This window comes from Chelonia mydas, chromosome 2 (assembly GCF_015237465.2).
Source record: "Chelonia mydas isolate rCheMyd1 chromosome 2, rCheMyd1.pri.v2, whole genome shotgun sequence".
NCBI classification, from domain to species: domain Eukaryota; kingdom Metazoa; phylum Chordata; order Testudines; family Cheloniidae; genus Chelonia; species Chelonia mydas.
Window position 1 is genome coordinate 38055133 of NC_057850.1, and position 22414 is coordinate 38077546.

General features: G+C 41.4%; 2 protein-coding genes across 19 annotated transcripts in view; one reads left to right on the plus strand and one right to left on the minus strand.

Annotated features, from left to right (window-relative positions):
* RNF19A (ring finger protein 19A, RBR E3 ubiquitin protein ligase) overlaps positions 1-13540 on the plus strand; it is a 97952-nt gene extending 84412 nt beyond the window's left edge. For 11 of the 18 annotated variants that reach the window (XM_043539267.1, XM_043539270.1, XM_027829417.3 and 8 more), the window contains 2 exons: positions 1564-1707; positions 2990-5253. In XM_043539267.1, the coding sequence (XP_043395202.1) occupies positions 1564-1707; positions 2990-3680 (835 nt within the window). In that variant the 3' untranslated portion in view covers positions 3681-5253. Of the gene's footprint in view, positions 1-1563; positions 1708-2989; positions 5254-11288 lie in introns of those variants that run through there. The other 7 variants (XM_043539277.1, XM_043539276.1, XM_043539275.1 and 4 more) reach the window with 4 other exon arrangements.
* Positions 13541-17304: 3764 nt separating this feature from the next.
* Positions 17305-21058, minus strand: LOC102944992 (zinc finger MYM-type protein 1-like). Its single transcript, XM_037891599.2, is given in 2 exon segments — positions 17305-19204; positions 19206-21058. Coding segments are annotated over 2 exon segments (1752 nt in total). The 5' UTR covers positions 20010-21058; the 3' UTR covers positions 17305-18256.
* Positions 21059-22414: the final 1356 nt, after the last annotated feature.

A 22414-nucleotide genomic window follows, 5' to 3' on the forward strand; every position in this document is an offset into this window, starting at 1 on the left:
GTGTTATATAGCTTGTCCTCTTGGGTTCTGAAATCACAAGTGGATTGTGAAACGTTTGCCTCACAGAGGAGGATAAATTCCATATGCTGAAGCAATCCAAGATGCAGTATTATCTTCCGGCAATCTATTTGTTTGTAACCCAGGTTATAAAACAAATTCTTAACATTTTAATCTAATTATTTTTCATTATGGGCCATACTTACGCACACCAAAGTCAATAGAAAGATTCCCAGACTCCAAATGTGTAAGGTCAGGACTTTGCCATTTATTAGTAATATAATCATCCCAAATATGTAGCAGTAACGATATTATAGCACCCACTCTATCTTCACATAATCTCTATATGTCTGTATAAGAAATCAAAAACTTTTCTTTAACTGATAACAACATGATGCTATTATATAATCATTGGCTGCTTCACCTTCATACCAGATCCCAGATGCCCCTACCATTATGGCCTCACATCACAGTTACCTTTCTTTTGCCACGAAGGACTCTGGAGACCTCATTGCGGACCCAAAATGCCACTAATTAACTCCCGAGGAATCACTTCTGAGTAATCTGAAGCACGTAGCTGCTTTGTTGGCCATGCTCCATTCTCCACCCCAGAGAAGGCAGAATATCTCTTGGGAGAAGTGTCAAAATCTGGCAGTGAGGGTGGAGCTCACCTTGTTTCTTTAGTGCCATTTTTTGGTTTAAACAATTCAGATATCCAGGGTATGTTGAATTGGTAAGGACAGGATAGAAACCTCTGTTTTGACACTGTATACATTCTAGAGAGAAAACTTTTCAAGCAGAGATACTTTGCCTTGTACAACTGTCTTCTCCTTTACAGGGAAGAGAAGTACTTTTTAAAAAGAAAAAATAACAAATCTGTGCTTCCAGTTCATTGTCAGCATGTATGGCTAGACAATAGGTAAAATCTCAATGGTATTTTAAACTGATTTTTTTCTTTACATACTTGCTCACACCTGAATTTGGGTGGTGTGGTTTCTATAATTCTCCTCCGATGGTTCATACGTAACATCGCTATCACAGAAAGCAGAATAAGGAATGCAGCTCCCTGTCCTGCATTCCTTGACTAGCAATATCTTCTGTTATTGCAGGAGGAACATGGGAAATTAAATGGCCTGAACTTAGATTTTGGCTGGCAGAAACGGTCTTTGGACTTTTTAAATTGTGGTAGTCATCTCTTGGTTACTAGATGAAGGGTCTACAAAATCTGGAAACCTTAATCTGGAAGTCTCTCATAATGCTCAATTTTCCTGGTTGACCTGCAACATTTTCTTTTGGTAGGCGGTTCATTTTTAGTTTACGATGAGTCTCATTTTCCTGAATTGAAGAGACCGCATTTGTGACTGATGGAGCAAAAGAGAAGTGACCATTTCAGTAAATAGGTATCTTTCAGTGTTGGGGAGACACTTGTCAACTGTTCCTGATATCACATGGTGGATAACTTTACAAGATGAGATACTGACTCTTAACCCAGGTATTTCAATTATGGTAATATTATTATGAAGGTAACTTTTGACATTTTCTTTTATTTGTTTAAATCTCTCCAAGGCTGGAAGTTCAAGCAGATGTGCAGAAAGAACGGTACAGTCTGAGTGGAGAATCTGGCACAGTTAGCTTGGGAACAGTTAGTGACAATGCCAGTACCAAAGCAATGGCAGGATCCATTCTGAATTCCTACATCCCATTAGACAGGTAAGAACAATATGATGAAAACAGAGAAGACTCATGAGTCTAGTTGATAAAGGATATTGCCAGGGTACTAGGCCAAATGACTTATCTTGATAAGGGATTCCATCTACAAGATTTACCTTCAGGATTATGCATATATATGTATCTTACACACCACAATTTACAACAGGAGTCGGCAACCTGCGGCACCCATGCCAAAGGCGGTACACAAGCTGTTTTTTACTGGCACGCTGTTGCCAGCCAGGGTCCCAGCCACCGGCCCCGCTCAGCCTGCTGATGGTCTGGGGTTCCAGCCGCCGGCCCCTTGCCAGCCAGGGTCCCAGCCATTGGCCTCGCTCACCTCACTGCTGGTCTGGGGTTCCAGCCGCTTGGCTCCCTACCAGCCGGGGTCTGGGCCTCCGGCCCTGCTCAGCCCTCCTGCCAGCTTGGGGTACCGGCAGCCAGCCCAGGGCTCTGCTCCTGGCCTGGGCCCAGTGCTCTGCAGCCCTTATCAAAAATTACACTGCAATTAGCTTAAAAACTTGAAAACTTAAAATATTACAGTAATCGTTAAAAAATGTATAATGTTAATAAATACATAGGTTTGATGAAACAAAGTAGTTGTACTTCTGTGCCTGTGCTTAATTTGTGTTTTCGATGATTTACCTTCTAAAAAAAATCTTGCATGTCTCACACCCCCAGAAAAGGCATCTCTTACCCCCATGGTGTGCTTGCACCCCAGGTTAAGAACCACCACACTAAACTGATAAGATCTGCATTTTAATTTAATTTTAAATGAAGCTTCTTAAACATTTTAAAAACCTTGTTTACTTTACATACAACAATAGTTTAGTTACAGAATATAGACTTAGAGAGAGAGACCTTCTAAAAACATTAAAATGTAGTACCGTCACACGAAACCTTAAATTAGAGTGAATAAATGAAGACTTCGCACACCACTTCTGAAAGGTTGCCGACCCCTGATATACAATATCCAAGTGCTAGTTGCTGCCACGCTAATGATAAACATTTGGGTGACTATATGTTCCGAATGGGAATACTGTCATGGTAGCACAGTAAATAGTTGGATCCCAGATTTTGTTTCCTTTTAATTAATTTTGATTTAAAAAACCCTTTTAAAATGTATAAAACGATTCGTTTAGAAAAAACCTTGAATATTGCAATTTAACATTCTTGTCATGTCATGCACATAGAAAAGAGACAAGGGCATGTTTTGCTTTGATGATGAAACTTTTTGTAAGTTGTTTTAAAGATGGATGCTTTGACCATTTATTTCATGTTCTAGGGAAGGCAACAGTATGGAGGTGCAAGTTGATATTGAATCGAAGCCAGCTAAATTCAGACACAATAGTGGAAGCAGTAGTGTTGATGATGGCAGTGCTCCAGGTCGCAGTAATGCTGGTTGTTCATCGGCCTGCTTGCCAGAAAGTAAATCTAGTGCCACCAAGTGGTCCAAAGAAACAACAGCAGGAAAAAAATGTAAAGGTAAACTGAGAAAAAAGAGTAGCATGAAGATAAATGAGACCAGAGAGGATATGGATGCTCAGTTGTTGGAGCAACAAAGCACAAACTCCAGTGAATTTGACTCTCCCTCTCTAAGTGACAGTATCCCATCTGTAGCAGATTCCCACTCAAGTCATTTTTCTGAGTTTAGTTGCTCTGATATGGAAAGTATGAAAACCTCATGTAGCCATGGTTCCAATGATTATCATTCTCGCTTTACTGCAGTTAGTGTTCTCCCTGAGGTAGAAAATGACCGTTTGGAAAACTCTCCACATCAGAGTGCAATTCCTGCACTTGCTCCACCGGCCCCAAGCGCTGAAGGTCCACAGCTGAGTTATATTGCTGAAGAAGGTGTTAATAATGGAACTTCAACTGACGTTGGGGTAGGTCTTGATGAAACACTGAAAGAAACAAATAACAACCATTCACAGCATGCTGTGGAATTAAACACTGCAATTCAGACTGAAATTTAGACCTGCAAGTGCTGCAAAAATAGATTGACCACTAAAGAACCATGTCTGAAAGCTGGTTGAACTACATGTGACTACTGTAAGTTTCAAGTGGCCAGCAGAAGCAAGGTTTTGATGCAATTACATTTTATATATGCCTGTCTAGTAAGGCAGAATGCTTCATGTGGATCTTGTTACAGACCTGTATGAAGTATATGAAGGCTTTAACAAGTGCATTACAACAAGACAATATGTTCATGTTTTGTATTGTTGCCACAACTTTGCTTGAAAGTATATACTTGTGTAGTCAGATAAACAATTGGCTCATTCATAATATGTTAAATGCTAAATTGAACAATCTGTACTATACTGTTCACTTGCAAAATGTGGGGCTTAGGATAAGTGGGTGTTAGGTCAGCAGTAGTAACTTAATGAAACTGTTCTAGGGTGAACACTAGTTAGAGGAAATGAGAGGGTCGCAGAGACCTTAACAGTAATAAATCTTTGTCAGTACTAAATATTTGTACTGACCATTTTGCCTCCTAACTGGACACAAATTTCAAATGTTTGCATTTAGAATGAATCACATATTCAGAGCTGGATGCAGCCTGTTTCAGAAGTGCTTGTATACTTGTACACCTTGAGCAAGGTTATGGCATTTTGCATAATTCTGAAATAAAGAAAATTGGAACTTAATATGTGGTACAAAGGTGACATTTCCTTATGAAGAACAACAGTCCAGGTAATTCAATTATATATGCATCAGATGGCAACAGATACGGCTACATATACTGTATAAAAACTGTAAAATAAGAATCCATTGACTTGTAAACATTGCAGAGAAGCGGATACAGTCACCTTTCATTAGTGGAAGAACAGTGCCCCTTTGATTCTTGGTGCCTTTGGAATAGACTGGGTTTTAAGTGCCTGGTCGTTTGAGGATTTTACTGTAACGTTTTCCAGAATGTCCTCTTTGACCACCTTGGACTATAAAGGAAAACTTTATAGAAAATAAAATGACTGTGGTAGATAATGTGTATAATAATAAAGAAGTATTAGCCTACCAAAGACTCACTCAGGCTTAGTGGATAACTTTTACATGACATCTGTCTGCAAAACACATGAACATCTTCAGTCACAGAATTAAAGCACAGTGCAGAGCTTGCACAAGTACAAAAGATGGGTTCCAAATCTGACAGGCTTTTCTTTTTTCTTTTGCTTATGGAAGATATACAACTAAACACAAGCTGAAGTTGGCAAAAGCGTCTGCACTATTACAATTTTTGCTGCATAATTCATTAAACTGAAAAAAAAATTGTGGCTATCAGAATAACAGTTAACAATGTTCTGTCTTGTGTTCCTTGTAAGTATTGCCATTATGGTGCTACCAAAAGTTTGGTATGGTAAAAAGAAAAATGCCATGGGCTGCAGTCCTCTTCCATGACTTATCCCCACCAATTTCATTAATATGCTTATAACACTAGTGCCAGTTATGTTATTTGATAATGCTTGTTATGGTATTTGTATATTTGCAATTCAGTTTTGCTCAATAATATGCGTGTAAACTGCATACCTGAAATAAATGTCTACATAATAACTTTTTAGTTGTCCTTTGTTTAGTGCACAAGTGGCCTTATAAGAATGTGATGGTTCATTGATGACTCTTTCCTACAAGGAGTGGTGCACTCTCCTTTCCCATTGCCTTTGTTCATATTCATTTTGCTAGGTATAGCTTCAATGGGAGGTGAAAGTTTCTGGTACCCAAAGTATTTTTTCATATTACTGCAAGGTGACCTTGCTTTTTTCTTCTTCTCTCCTGCCAAAGTAGTGACCTGCATTGCCACTTCAGTAGGCAGGAAAGTAAATTGTTGACTCAGAGGACAGAAATGTCATAATTGTTTGACAGGAACATATGCTATTTTCCCAACATATAGCAAGTGGGCTGACAGCTAGCCACTCAGTTTGCTGATCACTTACCATTTTTCCCTTAGAAAATTAAACAAAAACCCCTTCCCCTTCTTCCTTCACCTGAAACAAAATCCTATGAGCCACTCAGAAAGCAGTTTATCGTAAGTACAGCAAACTTGAACAATGTTTATGGATAACCAGGTTTCTGATTGGCTGAAGAGTACATTCATTAGGTCTTTTCCCTTAGTCTGTCGCAGTATGTTCAATGATGGTCAATGATATAGTGAGAAACTGTCATCTAACAAAAGGAATAAATGTGTCCATCCCATTCCCAAACTGTACGTGAGCAGTAATTTTCTTCAAGGGATTCTGGTAATAATAACAAATCACAAGAGTTAGCATTATAGTGATGATGTTCTCACCAGAGTAATTGGAAGTAAATTGTCTTTTATATTTGTAGATTATACTAAATAAAATGGTTAACTTTATTTTTCTATATCTGTTCTATGTTATTGGCATTGTCCCTCTTCTGTTTCTTTCATTACTGCTTTTATTTGCTTCATTTTGAGTTTGAGTTTTAAAACTAAGTACATTGGTACTGAATAATATTAACTTCTTATTTTGGTGAACATCAGGATTTACTGAACTATGATAAATTGACTGAAGTAAAGCTGTCGATGTTCATCTAAATGTGAAGTTAATATGCATATCTTGGATGTTATTTTCAGAACTATTATGAAATCTCTCCATCAAGGTCATGAATTCAAGTGCAAGAACCACATGGCTGTCTTTTTAGTCAATCTTTTTGAGGCAGGAGTTTCTTGTTGCATTTAACAAAGAATGTAAATCTGTTATTGGCTTTCATTTATTCTAAGATTAACGTTGCATCCATCATTTCATATAGTAGCAACAAAGTAACTGCAATCTAAGATTGCTGCTGAAACTCAACCACTGATGTTAAATTCCATATTTTTAAATTCAGGTATGTTCTCTGAGCTATTTTACAATTAGAGTTTAGCTGTGTATTGGAAGGAAACTGAATTCCTAGTAGCGTCCACTATATCAGAGAATTGTTGATAATTGTATCGCAAGGACATATAGGATCGATCAGCATTTTATTATTTGATGCTTAAAGTAAAAAATAATTCAGTATGGTACCTTTAGGAAACTTTAGACATGACTTGAACTCTTGTTCCAGTGACTCTCACTGAAATTTTTCCATTTTTGGAAATTGTTTCAGTGTCTCCTACAAGTAGATAAAGGTTAAGCCATTAAAATACCTGTTCTATGCACGTTTGGATATGTTTCTGAATTGGAACATTTGAAATGTTGCACAAACATTAACACCACCTCTAATTAGATCAGCTGCAAAATTTATGCTCACCTGAGAAGACTAGTTTTTTGTGATGGGTAAACATTTTTTCATTATAATCATTGATTTTGTTCTACCCTGCAGTAGCAAATTTTTCCTACATTTATGCAAAGCTGAAGTAGTTAGCTGTTTTAAGCATATAACCTTTCTTGTGAGTACTAAATAAATTAAACTAGAGTATGGATTCACTCAATGAGGGGGAAATATTTGGAGGAAGAAAGACGCTACTATGTAAGGTTACCAGCTGAGGGTACCAGCTAAGGGTTCAGAGTGTTTATTCTCTCACCCAATGCCCAACTTCTTGGTGGTTCAGGCTGCTTCGGAAAGGTCCAGGCAACATCATCACGGGTCAACCCCTGTGGACAAGGAGGGTAAACGCTTAGACTTGCTGGGGGAAATGGATTTCTCATCCTCCAGTCTTTAGGAGAGCTAATTATCAAGTGCTACTGGCTAAAAATGATTTCCTGAACTATGCTAAGTTTGAGGAATTTACCAACAGTCTCCCACAGCAGGATCATTCTCATTTCCAAGTTCTGATAGAGGAAGGAAAACTAATAACCAGGACCACTCCACTCTGCATTCGATGTGGTTGATACTTCCTCTTGAGCCATGGCTACTCCCATTGTTATGCAAAAAGGCTCCTGGCTCCATGCCTCAAGGTTTTCCAAGGAAGTTCAGAATACTATCAAGAACATCCCCTTCGATGAATCTCATCTCTTCAATCAGAAGACGGATGAGTCCTACACACCCTGAAAGACTCTAGGGCTACCCTTCGATCCTTGGGTATATACACACCTGCCCCTAAGAGGAAGGTCCACAGACAATCGACCTCTTCGTGGTAGAAGGCCCCAATACATCTACCATCAGAGACCCTATGAACTGCATAAAAAGCAAAGGATTCAAAAATCCCACTTCCCTGTGCCCTCCACATCAACAATGACAGCTCAGTCCCAGCCTCCAGCCTGATGGTATTTTTGTTGCAAGCTTGAATCTCATTCTTTTGGTTTTGACATGCCCCCACTTTGAACACTTAGCAACTTGCTCCATGTCCCTCGTCTCCATGAAGATTGCCTTTCTGACAGCCATCATGTTGGCACAGTGATGGCAGACCCTCCATACACTGTATTTCACAAAGCTAAAGTTTCTTTACATCTACAGCCCAAATTTATCCCTAAAGGGATTTCGGAATTTCACCTTCACTAATCCATTCATTTGCTTGTATTCTTCCTGAAACTGCACATGTCTACAGAAGTGCATAGGCTCCACTCCTTAGATGTTCAAGCTTTGGTCTTTTACCTGCAGAAAACCATTCAGAAAGGCTCCGAGGCTGTTTGTTGCTACAGCGGAGTTGGTCAGATGGCACACCATCTCCACCCAGAGAAGTTCCAAATGGATATTGGGCTGTATTCTACTCTATCAGATCTTGAACCTCCTCCCCTTCGGTGGTACAAGTACACTGCACAAGAGTCTAAGCCATGACTGTAGCATCCCTTCAGGAGATACCCCTCCTAGACAGCTGTAAAGCAGCCACATGGAGCTCTAGCCACACATTTGCAAGACACTATACTCTGGTACAAGACTTGGTGGCTGCTGCTGCCTCATTTGAGATGGTAGTTCTCTACTCAACCCTACCATTCCCATCCTCGCACCCTCCTCCTACTTAGGCACTGCTTGTCAATCACCCACCAAGCAATACAATAGGGACCATCTTTCAAAGAAGAGGAGGTTACTTACCTGTAACTGGAGGTTCTTTCAGATGTGTGGTCCCTATCAGTATTCCACTAACTACCCTTCTTCCCCTCTACTTTGGATCTTATCTGATTCACAATGGAGAAGGAACTGAAGAGGTGTTCAGTCCACACTGCCCTTTATCACCTCGGTCGGGAGCACAAGGCAAACCAGAGCACATGTGGGGAGTAACATGCTAGTTTCAAATTCTCCGACTCCGGGCGCATGGCGCACATGCGTAACCCACAGTGGAATACATATAGGAACCCCACATCTCTAAGAACCTCCAGTTACAGGTAAGTAACCTCCTCTTCTAGATTTCCTCCTAAAGCCTATTCTGCCTCTTGTGCTAGTTTTGTTTTGTAACTGTCAGTGTAACAAATTAGAAATAAACTTCTTAAAATTGTACCATGTTTAATTACCAAAGTTGTAATTAGCTTATGCTGCCACTAGAGGTCAGTTTGCAAAGTATTTTTATCATACAATGGAGACTTTCTACGGAAACGCAAAGAACAGCAGAATCTATGAAACTTGAGATCTATGACATAACTGAGGAAGTGATGAAATGCAACATTCAAAATGTCTCAATTCTATTCCTGGCTGTGCCAAGCATCCTGTGTGACCTTGTTCAGTTTCATGTATAATACACAAGATTTATTTCAGTCTTCATGAAGCACTCAATTCCAGTAGTGGCTTGTGGCTAGTGAAGGAATCATAGAAATGTAGGGCTGGAAGGGACTTTAAGAGATTATCTAGTCAAGGCCCCTGCAGTGAGGCAGGACCAAGTAAACCTAGACCATCCCTGACAGTTTTCTCTAAAGTTATTCTTAAAAACTTCCAATTATGGGAAGTCCTTAACTTCTCTTGGAAGCCTGTTCCAGTACTTAACTACCCTAATATCTAACTTAAATCTCCCTTGCTGCAGATAAAGCCCATGACTTCTTGTCCTACCTTCCATGGTTATCAGAATGTCATGTGAACCGTGTCAAAAGCTTTGCTAAAATCAAGATCTATCATGTCCACTGCTTCCCTGCAGCCAATAGGCTAGTAACCCAATGAAATAAAGGAATTAATTTGGTTTTGCATGATTTGCTCTTGACAAATCCTTGCTGGCTATTACTTACTACCCTATTAGCTGTTAGATGCTTACAAATTGATTAATAAGTTGTTTCAGTAGCTTTCCACATATCGAAGTTAGGCTGACTGGTCTATATTTCCCCAAGTCCTCTTTAAAGATAGGTACTATGTTTGCCCTTCTCCAGTCAGGCCCTTATCCATGAGTTCTAAAATTCCAAGATTGCTTCAGCTAGTTCCTTAAGTACCCTAGATTGAAATTTTTCAGGTCTTACCAACTTGAACACAACCGATGTATCTAAATATGCTTTAACCTGGTCTTCCTCTATTCTGGCTTGTGTTCGTTCCCCTTCGTTAATATTAATTGGGTTAAGCATCTGGTCACAATTAACTTTTTTAGTGAAGACCAGCAAAATATCTCAACCTCCTTGCTCTCATCTGTTGTTAGCTCTGCTTTCCTGCTAAGTGGTGAACCTACACATTCCTCAGTCTTTCTCTCACTCCTAATGTATTTCTGGAACCTCTTTTTATTGCTGTTTTATGTCCCTTCCCAAGTGTAACTCATTTTATGCCTTTCCCTTTCTGATTTTGTCCCCACATGCTTGTGCTATTCTTTTGTACTCCTCCTTAGCAATTTATCCAGGATCCTACTTTTAGTAGGATTCCTTTTTGATTTTTCAGGTCATTAAACAGTTGAATCGACAAAGCACTCTTACCTTGTTAATCGTTGCGTCTATTTAGGGTACCTATTTTGGCATTTCCAGGGTGCTACTCACTGTGGTATTCAGGTACCAGCACTGTAGATGTGGTTCTGATTTTCAGTGTCAGTGTAGTAGTTTTCTTTCTGCTCAGTATGTTGTGATGCACTTCTGCTATGCCATGGTCTGGGGCAGTTGTTTTCAATGCCATAGTGTAACAACATGCTAAAGCAGAAGCTAGTTTTGGTTCCTCCCCCCTCAAGCAGTCATAAAGAAGTGGAGAGTGATCATGCCTTTCTTGGATCTGCTTCTGATCTGGGGTACTTGGAACCATTCATGTGTGATGTTGGGTGATCACTTAGGCCACATCTGGTGTAAGTAAGGGTATTTTAACATGCATCATTGCCAGGAGGTAGCACTTCAGCCATGTCCATCTACCATGCTTGCACTTTCTATGAGAGACTGACTAGACCCAATGTCTACCCCTATTTTAAGTACAGGGAATGTCACTCAGATAGAAGAATCCACTAATGTAGAATGAACTAAGTGTATTCATCAAGTATTTCTGGAGCAAATGGATTGGGTGCATTGAGGAGAGAAGGGGAGGTTTGCAAACTAAACAGCCTTCCAAATAGAGCAGTATCACATCCAGCTGATGAGTCAGGCTCTTGGGCATTAATGACTGACTTGAGTCCTGGTATGGTTCCTGTGCCAAACTGTAATGAACCACCTGTGCAAAAGCGGTAGCAGTGCTCCCAGCTGACCATACACTAGTATTAATGAAAATGTCTCTCACTAGCTTGTAAAATGCTGTGTCAATGATTAATAATTTGTATTTCTCTGTGACTGTAGGGAATAAAATCAAGCTAGGGAAGGGGAAGAAGCACCAGCTAAAGCAGAAGCCTAAATGCAGAACCAGCAGTAATGCCACTTGCGACTTCTTATCCTTGCCTGTGGAATCAGACCCTGTGAAACGTCAGTGAATGTGGAATTGCCTTGGGAGCTGCACAAGTACTGAATGGCACCATTCCTGGCTCATGTTCTCTTTCAGTCCTATTGTATGATTGGTCAGCCAGGCCCCTAGCCTTATTTAATCCTGCCACAAGCCTGTGCTTGCAACATAAAATTGCTCTTAATGCTGAAGTTTTCCTTCTTTGAAGTGCTATGATTTTAAGGGGAGCAGAGAGATCACCCACTTAGCTGGGAGCCAGTGCCCTCTATGAACACAGCAAGAGAAGCCACGCCACACACATAAAGCAAGGGCCCCATAGGCCTTTAATCTCCCCTCCTTTATGACTACTGGACTGGAGGAAGTCTCCAGTTACCCCCTCCTGCAACTAGATTTGTATTTTGGGGGCAGGGGAGGAGTTCACTTCTGTCCTAAATTAAAGTCCTGAGTGTGAGGCTGCTGTTGTCCAAAGCCTGAAAGTGAAATGATGGCTTCTGTGTTCCACATCACAGTAATGACACTGTCCAGTCTTGTTAAACTCACGCCGCTGCTTTATACAGCAGAGCAATAGTGATACTAGGGATGTGCAGACCCAGCAGGAAAGCATAGCAGCATGTACACCTGGAAGGTTGTCTCTAAAGGTCTGCAAACTTTGATTATGAAAACATGGCTTGCAGTCTACACTCACTAATACATTAGGCTTCCACACACACTGGAGAACACTTCCCCTCCAACTTTGAGGAAAAGATTTTTTTTAAGTGTGTTACTGCTTATTTTAAGAAAAAAGGAAAGGCCACGTAGCCATTTGTCTAGATTAGAACCAGGTTAACTTTTGGCACTATTTACATACTAAGGTTGTGGCTGTAGTCATGAAACACTGTGACCTTGTCTCGACTAGCAAGCTTACAGTGACATAGCTGTAAGATCACTGGTGTAGCCACTCCATGCGGACAGGCAAGCGTTCTCCTGTTGGCATAAAGAAAACCCGTCCACAAGCGGTGGTAGCTATGGTAGTGGGAGAAGTGCTGCCACCAACATAGTGCTGTCTACACTGGCATGTCTGGTGATGTAACTATGTCACTTGGGGTGTGGTTTTTTTCATACCCCTAAGTTATACCGACAAAAGTGATATGTAGACAAGCCCCAAGTCTTAGCAGCCAGATATTTATTTAAAGGGGTTTTAAATATGTTTCTACATGCGCCATTTGATTGTCCAGAATCACTCCTCATTAGCAAAACACATCAAATGCTGCTTAAGTTACTTCTGGGGGAATTCTGCACTACTGCGCACCTGCATAATGAATGAGCCCTGCATTTTTAATTTTTTGTGCAGAAAAAAGCTGCTGCTGAAATGTTGCTGCAGTTCTGCTTTTAGCCCACCAGAGAATAACTTCTGCAGTTCCACCTTTTGTCCACAAGCAGTGATATAACAAAGCAGCAGCTCCCGGTCAGTGAGGGAAGAGAAAGAGCCTGCCTTCTTCGCAGCACCTGGCAGGCGAGGTCAGGAGACAGACAACAGGGGTGCTGGGGAAGGTGGTCAGACAAGGGCTCATTAGGGTTAGTGGGTGAGGACAGACTGGGGCAGGGGCTGAATGGGCGTGGAGGCGCAAGGCCACCTGGTGATAGGGGAGGGGGTACAGAGCTACATAGGGATGGGGTGGCAGGGTGGGGACATGGGGAGGGTGTACAGAGCCACGTGATGGGTGTCTGAGTGGGAAGGGTGGAGGAAAAAATGGCCAGGGGGTGCAGGGACACATGGGGACAGGGGCCAATGTGCCTGACTGAATGGGAGTGGCCAGGGGTCAGCCAGGGTCTGCATGGGGGAAGCTCCCTAACAATCCCTCCCTGCCCCCACACCAAAAAAACCCCATCTGTTCCATACTTTTCCCATCCATATCCAACAACCCTCCAAATTCACACCCAGATTCCTTCCCAGCTATTTACTTCCCTCTCTCTCAGTTTCGCCATTACTTCTTCAGCTTCTGAGGAGTGTGGGAAATATGGTTCTGCGTTGTAGTTTAATTACTCAGAGTGCTCTATTAATATGCCTAGTAAAGAATCTATTTGTCAAAAAAGATTTTCTGAATCTTTTTTGTTGTCTCTATTGTTATAGGCATACTTGTTGACAGGTATTTCTGAAATAAATTACCAAAAGTAATTGAAACTGGTGTGGTTGTGTTGTTTTGCCAAAGAATATGTGCAGAAGTTTTAATTTTTTGCCACAGAATTCCTCCAAGAGTATTAAGTGATTTAAAGGGAGGAGTAACTGCTTGGCACACAGCAGGTCAGATGCCACTGATGAACACTGATGCTAGTAAATTTTGTATTAGTGCAGTGAAGGGCTGCTACAACGTGGCCTTTGCAGTTGGGTCATGTTCCTGACAGCAAACTGTATCTGAATGATTACTTAGCATACAGGCATCAAGTCTGGTACAGTGACTCAGATTTCAAACTTTGTAAGTTATTCACCATAGACTCATGCATCCTGCCATTTGGGTTTGGGATAAAGGAATGGAATAGAATTTTTTTTTAACAAATAATGACATAATTTCTATTATATAACTTAAAGGCACTTACACACTTTGGGTATGTCTACACTGGAGCAATAATACCCAACTCAGACATTAGTGTACGATCTGAGCGATCTAGTGTACTAAAGCTAGACGTGGAGCCACCACAACTGGAAATCCCATCTTAAACCCTGGACCCCCAAAACCTCAACTCCTCAATGAAGGCTTTTGTTTGGGAATCTAGTCAAGTGATCATTTTAAAACAAGCTCTTAGTAAACAAGGCTGAGGCTAGAAGGTCAGGCAAGATTCCCTTGCCTTCATTAGTGGGGAATGACTGCAGCATCTTTAACTATGTCACATATAGTACTGCTGGAGTCATTTTATACATGCCGGTCTTTTTGTCCACTGTCCTTTATTTTAATGTGTCCTCTGGAGCATGTGCAAGAATTTATATTTGACCTAATTTGAAGGGGCACGTATTGCACCCCCACAGAGGCCTGGCGCCAGGAGGTGTTCACTCCCTCTGTCCTCCACCATGGGGCTGGAGGAGTTCTGTGCCCTTGACAATTGGGGAGGGGGACCTGTGCCCCTACTTGTCCCACCTTGTGCACGACCCTGCTTTTCCTCCAGGCAGACTGGCAAGGGATCTCTGTTCTGTCCCTACATGACTACCGCCTTCCCTCCACCTTGTGCCTGCAAGAATCCAGTGTCCCTGGCCCGGCAGCTATGCAAGGAGCCCTCTGCAGCTCCCCTGTCATGGCCCCACTTGCCCTCTACCTAACGCCCAATCACTGCAGTCACAAACTGGGGGACGAGAAGAGAGAGGTTATATTCACAACCACATTTAGCAATGGATTTTTCTCATCAATTTCAGTTTGTCAGTTGAAAGCCGTGTTTACCGCCATCAATTTAAATTGAATCCTGACAAACCTAAGAATAATGGTACTGCCCTAAAAACTTAGGTGGGTTACCATGCATACCACCATTCTCATTTGCCCATCATTGCACTGGGCTCATGGTGCTCCGCATTATGTGGAGTGGAGGGGGAGCTACAATGAACATCTAGTACCTCTTTTTTTTCCCTCCCTGGACGTGGAACTGTTCCCCACAGAGCCACTTTAGCACCCTCTCAAAACGACAACCATGTATGATAATAGCAGGGGAGGAGAATGGAAAGAGATCATTTTGGGTGACGCTAGAAAAGAAATTGATAATATGGCCCTGGGAGGAAAGAGACCACAAAGGCTTAAGAGAAACACAACAAGAATTCAGAATAGGAACAAAGAATAAGAATAAAGCCAACAAGGACATTAGGAAAGTTGGGACTCAGTTCTCCATGGGTGATACAATGATGGAAGCTGCAGTGAAGATAGGGCTCAGGCGTTTTTAACTTTGTCATGGTGTTAAAAACTTAACCTTATCTACATAACAACTTCCATTGTTACTACAGCCAATGGAGCTGACTGTTGATGAATACACAGCCAAGAGAAACTATTTCTGATGGATAGATTACAGTCAGTAACAGACAAGAATGCTGAATCAGGATGGGGCTAGAGCAAAAGGAAATCTTGACTTGGGTAACATCATCTGGTTATCACATTATGCTACATCAAAAGTTACAGTGATGTCTTAACTTTTTCTTTTAAACAAATCACATGGGTATTGCGAGATGATTAAAACAACTCCTGTCATACAAAACAAGGAAAAGGAAAAGAAAATAGAGAAAGGGAAAAAAAAAAGGATAGTTCCCTCTAAAAATTGGGTGTAATAAAGGCTACAATTCCTGCTCTATTAAGATTTTCTCCTCTACTGAAGGGTTTTCAAATTTATCCTTGGAAATAAGCACCTCAATCTACAGTAACATATAAAATGTTTGGCTTTCAGTAACATCCTAATAAAGAAGAAATTACTATTCCTTGTACAGGTTGTCATTTAAAAACTGCTTAAAGCATAAAAACCTTGCTCACTGCCTTTGGCATATTTCTTTAATTTCTGAAGAAGCTTAATAAGCTATTGGAAATAGTGTTACTTTCATTTACACCAGGTAACATCAACACTTTCAATGCCAATGTCAAGTCTGACTTGAACAGAATAGGGGCCAAAACACCAACATATAATTTTTTTTGCTTAAAAAGAGTTTTGCTCACCATGAAATGGATTCTTTGCTGCTGCCATTAGGATCCACACAGACCTCCCCCACAGCCAGTCCCAGCCCCCCCACACCCAGCCCCCCACTACTAAGCCCCAACCACCTTAACCTGGACCCCCTGCAGTCCCATTCCCCCTGCACCCGGAACCACCCCCCCCCCCCATGAGCCCCTGTGCATCCAAATCGAGGCACAAAACCCAGATTACCACACACAGAACCCACTCACCCCACACCTGAATCCCCCACATTAAGCCCCTCCACACTTGGATCCTGCTGGGCTGAGCCTGCCTGCCCCAAACCTAGATTAGGGGCCAGTGCTGGGAGTGTGTGCAAGAATGTCCCTCTCACTTCCTATCTTTGGTGCACTTGGCATGGAGGGGCAGGGCCCTGTGGTGTTTCTGGGGCAGGCCCAGCCCTTGCGCTGTGTCAGGGGTGGGTGCATCTTCTCTGCCAAGTAGGTGTCCCGGAGGGGAGAAGTTTCCGGGTGATCTCCCACCTCCATGCAGCCAGTGGCCTGTGCTCCTCATTGCCGTGCTGGAGGCTCCACATTTATTTATTGACAAAATATGCAGAATTTTAAAATATTGTGCACAGAATTTTTTAGCACATGTTCTCCCCGTTGTGGGGGAGCCGAAGTGCACAGAGCCAGCCATGGAGAAGTTGGTCCATGCTACCAGCAGCAGCATCCAGGGGCTGGCTGTGTTGAAATTGTGGCAGCTATAAAAAGTTGCAGTGTCTGCTAAAAACTGCGGTTCAAGCAACAAAATCATGGTCCTTGATTTTCTTACAGCCTTTGTCATTTACCAGACTACCAGAGTGGGCTGAATGAGGAGAGAAGCTGCTAACAGAAAGAAAATGATCAGGTAAGTAATTTCTCATTCTGTTGCACAGCTTCTCTCTTCATTCTTTACTCATAGGAAATAGCGAGCAGAAAGTCACAGCACTGGGGGGCCATGGGCAGAATGAGCAGAGTTTAATACTTATTGTAGAATAATAGGCAGGAATGGAAGTTCGTCCCATTTAAAGCAAGAGCTTTATAAACAAAGACGTTATGTGGGAATCAACCTAGTAGCACCTTGCTACCAAAGGATACCTCTGTAAAGGAATGGAATCTTACTTGGCAAATCTTCCTCTGATGAGGCTCATACATTCTCCCTCCACTGCCTCTAGGGCAGGGGTCGGCAACCTGCGGCATGCGCAGGGCCCTCCTTAGGATTTATGGTGCCCTAGGCGGGATTATTAAACTGGTGCCCCTATGACTGACTTGCTCTTAGCAACACAAACAAACTTACAGTACTGGAAAACTTGCCATATGCACTTTATTAAAAACAGTTTAACTTAATTAAGCACACTGTAATGGCTGATGGACTAGCACTAAAGAAGTAGCGCTATAGAAAAAATTTTATTTATTGACAGAATGATGCAAATAATATAATTTAAATTTGTCAATATTTTATTGGAAATTTCTATGAAGAGGTATTGAAACAAGGAGTTGTTTTTAATTAAAAGCGATCTGGCTTTTTTGGCTGCAAAATCAGTAATAATGACATCGTATGACAAAGATAAAGTGATGTCTTGTTCGACTGCAAGAATAGCAAGACCAGTCAAGCATTCCTGACTCATTGTAGAATGGAGATAGTTTTTAATGAGCTTTAGTTTTGAGAAACTCCGTTCTCTGATGCTACTGTTATAGGAATTGTCAGCAGAATACGAGTGGCAATGTACACATTAGGATATATGTCAACAAGTTTGCTGATAAGAATAAACTGTACAATGTCCATCACCGATTTTGCATGTGGCAACACTGATGACAATGTACTCAATTCTTCGTACAGTTCAAGTCCATTTAAATCAAAAACTATCACCCTTCTTCAGAAAGCTCTCTAGGTTCTTTCACTTTGTCATTTGCTGCTCGTGTTTTCCTATTTCATTGAATTTAGTTATGTTATACAAAAATCCAAACTGTTCCTGGTGTGACCTTTCATCAATGGTAGATATTGCTTTATCCATCCCAACATTAAAAAATTCAACCTCAAATTTATTTTCTGGATCGTCTATGGGCTCATCTGTGCCTTCATATTCCGCTTGCTGTTTTTTCCTTGAAACTCGTGTCAAGTTTGGACATGGAAATTTTGGTTCTATACCAAGTGCCTGTGCAAGCTCCCTTGCTGTAACCTGTGCTTCTTTGAATCAATTTTCTCTGTATTTCACTCAAAAGTCTTGTGCGTTGTTTAGTAAGGTAAGTGTTGAATCAAGCTGCATCATTGGACTCTGCATTATTTTGCTTACACTTGAGATTTTAGCAAGAATGTCATACCAGATTACGACAGATGTTAGAAACTTGAAACTGGATATTTCAGAGGCCAATGACTGTGTTTCACTTTTAACTTTTGAATCTCTGGCTTCTTCCGAAATAGCAACCAGTGCTTCGTAAACTTCCTCAGATTGATGTCTCAACGTTTTTGCACTTTCTACTCTGCTTTCCCAGCGCGTCTCAGATAGAGGACTAATGGTAATACCATTGACATGTGCTTTGAATATCTGCCATTGTTGAGTGGAAGCTGAAAAGAGCATGTAAATGCGTTGCAGCAAACCAAAAAAAGAAACTGCTTTTACGGAAAACTTGGCCATATCACACAAAATCAAATTAAGGCTGTGGCATGCACATGGAACAAAAAAGGCTCGTGGATTTTCTGCCAGCAATCTAGCTTGCACGCCAGAAATGCATCCTCTCATATTGGCACCATTATCATAGCCTTGTCCTCTAATGTTCATTACGGACAATCCCGTTCGTTTTAGATCATCAAGGAGAGCTTGAAGAAGTCCAAAACCTGTAGTGTCCTCTACTTCTAAAAATGTGATAAATGATTCCTTAACTGTAATCTGTGCTGAATCACTAATGTCGACAAATCTCACTACTAACGACGTCTGTTCTTGATAACTTATGTCCGGAGTGCAATCTAGAATTACAGCAAAATATTTTGCCAAAGTAACCAGTGAAACACTTTTGTCTCTCGCTTTATCACTCATTAGCATGATCAGTTCGTTTTGAATTCTTGGTTCCAAATAGTGGTCATGTATTTCATTTTCAGTTACTCTTCGGAGATGTTCACTCATCACTGTGTCAAATTTTCCCAGAAGTTGTATAAGGCCCAAAAAAATTGCCATTTTTGGGCTGGAATAATTTCTCAACACTTCCTCTAACAGTAAGATTGTTTGTTGATAGATATTCAACAATAGATAATAGACGTTCAAGAACACGACGCCAATGCTGCTTCTCTAACTCCAGCAATCTTTGATTTTGGGCATCAAGAGTTGTCTGATTTTTTAACCTTACACTCAGCTCGCACCATTTGTGCATACTTTCATTGTGGTGTTGTGCCTTTTCATGTTGCGGTAATATGTGACTAAGATTTTTCCAATTATTAATACCCATAGTTTTTATCTTAAAATTGCAACTATTGAAAAGCTTGCATGGGAAACAAAATACAGCATCTTTGCATTTAGAGTACACAAGCCACCATCTGTTGACAATTTCACCATTAGAAAGTCTTTTGTAGTAATTGTTTTCTGTGAATTTCCTACCTCTAATGTCTTTAGGATATTCAAGACCTTTTATTCTTCCAGGGCCTTTCTCAAGTATAATGGCACCGAATTCGTTGTTTAAAGACTGCAGCCATGCGCCAATGTCATCTATATCCCATGCTAGTACAGTTTCAACGGTTGTAATTTGTTGTTTTGTGTCTGCATCTGTTTCAAATGATTGTTCTGTGTGTTGTTGCGTTTCTTGAGCTTCCTCTGCATAAAAATTTTCTTGGGCAGTTACATGATGATCTTGATCAACTTTGTTGTTTTCATGACATACAAACTTAAGTAGAGAACCCTTCTGTGCTTGTACAGCTAATCCTATTTCATCTTTCCATTTTCTTTTTTGTGACCCGGAAAGTTGTTTTCGATACGACATAACTTATAAGGGTATTTTTTAAAGAAATAATTAACTGTTTAAATTATCAGATCATCAGAAATATTATTTAAAATAACTAATATAGGATAGTCGTGAGTCTGTGACCTTGAGCTAGTGTGAAGACACCTCACAAGGCGCTCCGCCCTGACTGAGACACAGTAGAGTTGGACACCCATGTTATTTTTACAAAGCCACTTTTTAGTTTTAAATGTATAGTGGGCATCAGTCTTAATGTTAGTTACATCTCTCTATCAACCTTATACTGTAACTAGATCAATGGCATTATCCAGTTTAATAAGCTGGGTTTCCAAGCAGTGGGAAAATATAACCCTAGTTTTACTCCTAGGTAAAGCACAAAGTGACCAAAATGAAGTCAGCCCAGAATCATCTCCTCTCGATTAAGGCAGCACAGAAACGTGACAGGAGTCCTATTGTGCCTTATTATTGTTTGGAAAGACATTAGCAATAGCAGCACATTTTGGGCACGGCCAGAAATACATGACAAATCACTGCCTCTAAAGTTCCATCAAAACCTGACATTCTCACAGCTCCAGCATGATCTGCTGCACAGATTGTTCACAAGGAAGCGTCGCTGGCCTTTTTAACTCATATTAACCATGTATTTACTTTATGAAAGTTGGACAAAACATTGTGAAAACGTAAGACATTGGCTGCCCAACCTCTGGGCTGGCAGAAGCTACACTGACTCGCTGGGGAAAAAAGCAAGAGACTCTGAGTACAACATATGGTCACGCTATACACTAGTAAGGAGCTGAGCATATTACAGTTGTTGGAGGGCTCTATTTAGCAGTAACAGGGCTATAGGAAAGCCAGTCAACATTTTTTGTTTCTCTGATGAAAACTGGCCCACTCCCTGCCCCAAACCAAACTTGTCACAAATAATTGTCAACAACTTAATTTTCTGGTTTTGGCTAAGATATTGATTTTTTAAAAAAAATATTGAAATTGGATTCAGGATTGTTAGCAAGCATTTTTAGCAAACAAAGTTGTTAAATTACAAGCTAAATGGCAACACAGTACAGCTTTCATGCTTGGCTCACCCCCCAGCCTGCTGGTCCAACAGCTGCAGTAGAGGAGGAGATAGGTGGAAAACTGCAGGACTCCAAAATCCACCTCTTAGGGTGCAGAGTGGCAACAGCAGCAGCAAACCCTCAGGTCCGATTACATGCTCCGGGGGGGGGGGGGGGGGGGAGAGAGGAGGAAAGGGGGGTGCTCCGTGGGGGGAGAGAAGAATGTACGTTATGGGGCCAACAAAGGATACTGCCAGAGCCGCCCAGCCTGCCTCACCTCACGCGGGGGGAGAGAGTCACACTCACAGGTGAGTTCCTTCCTCCACCCCTACCCCCACCCCTTCCCAGAGACCCCAGCAGCCAATCCCCGCCCTCACTCAAACTGTGTTGCATCCGGCTCTCTCTAGGACTCAGCAGCCCTGCTCTTACATGCTCCACTGCTTCCCATCTGTCCGGGCTCCCGACAGAATGGGTCCCTCAGCAGAGTGGTGCCCTAGGTGGCTGCCTGTTCTGCCTATGGCTAAGGACGGCCCTGCACATGGCAAAGGCAGCACGCGAGCCAATTTTTACTGGCACGCTGCTGCCAGCCTGGGATACCAGCCACCAGCCCTGCTCAGCCCTCCTGCCGGCTTGGGGTACCGGCAGCCAGCCCAGGGCTCTGCTCCTGGCCTGGGCCCAGCGCTCTGCAACCCTTATCAAAAATTACACTGCAATTAACTTAAAAACTTGAAAACTTAAAATATTACAGTAATCGTTAAAAAATGTATAATGTTAATACATAGGTTTGATGAAACAAAGTAGCTGTACTTATTTGCCTGTGCTTAATTTGTGTTTTCAATGATTTACCTTCTAAAAAAATCTTGCACGTCTCGCACCCCCAGAAAGGGCATCTCGCACCCCCATGGTGTGCGTGCACCCCAGGTTAAGAACCACCGCACTGAACTGATAAGATCTGCATTTTAATTTAATTTTAAATGAAGCTTCTTAAACATTTTTAAAACATTACTTTACACACAATAGTTTAGTTATATAATATAGACTTAGAGAGAGAGACCTTCTAAAAACATTAAAATGTAGTACCAACATGCGAAACCTTAAATTAGAGTGAATAAATGAAGATTCAGCAAACCACTTCTGAAAGGTTGCCGACCCTTGCTCTAGGGACTTCTATGAATAGTTTCCAAGGTGCCTGGCATGTCAGCTGGTGCAGGATTTTTACATCTTGTCTGCAGCATCTTTGAGGCCCTAAGGCATTAGCATTTTGGATAGAATGAAAAGAACAGGGTACAATAAACATATCTCAAGCATATAGAGTGCATATCTTTAGAGCTCTAGGAATACCCATTCATGCCACACACTTCCAAGAGTTAGAAT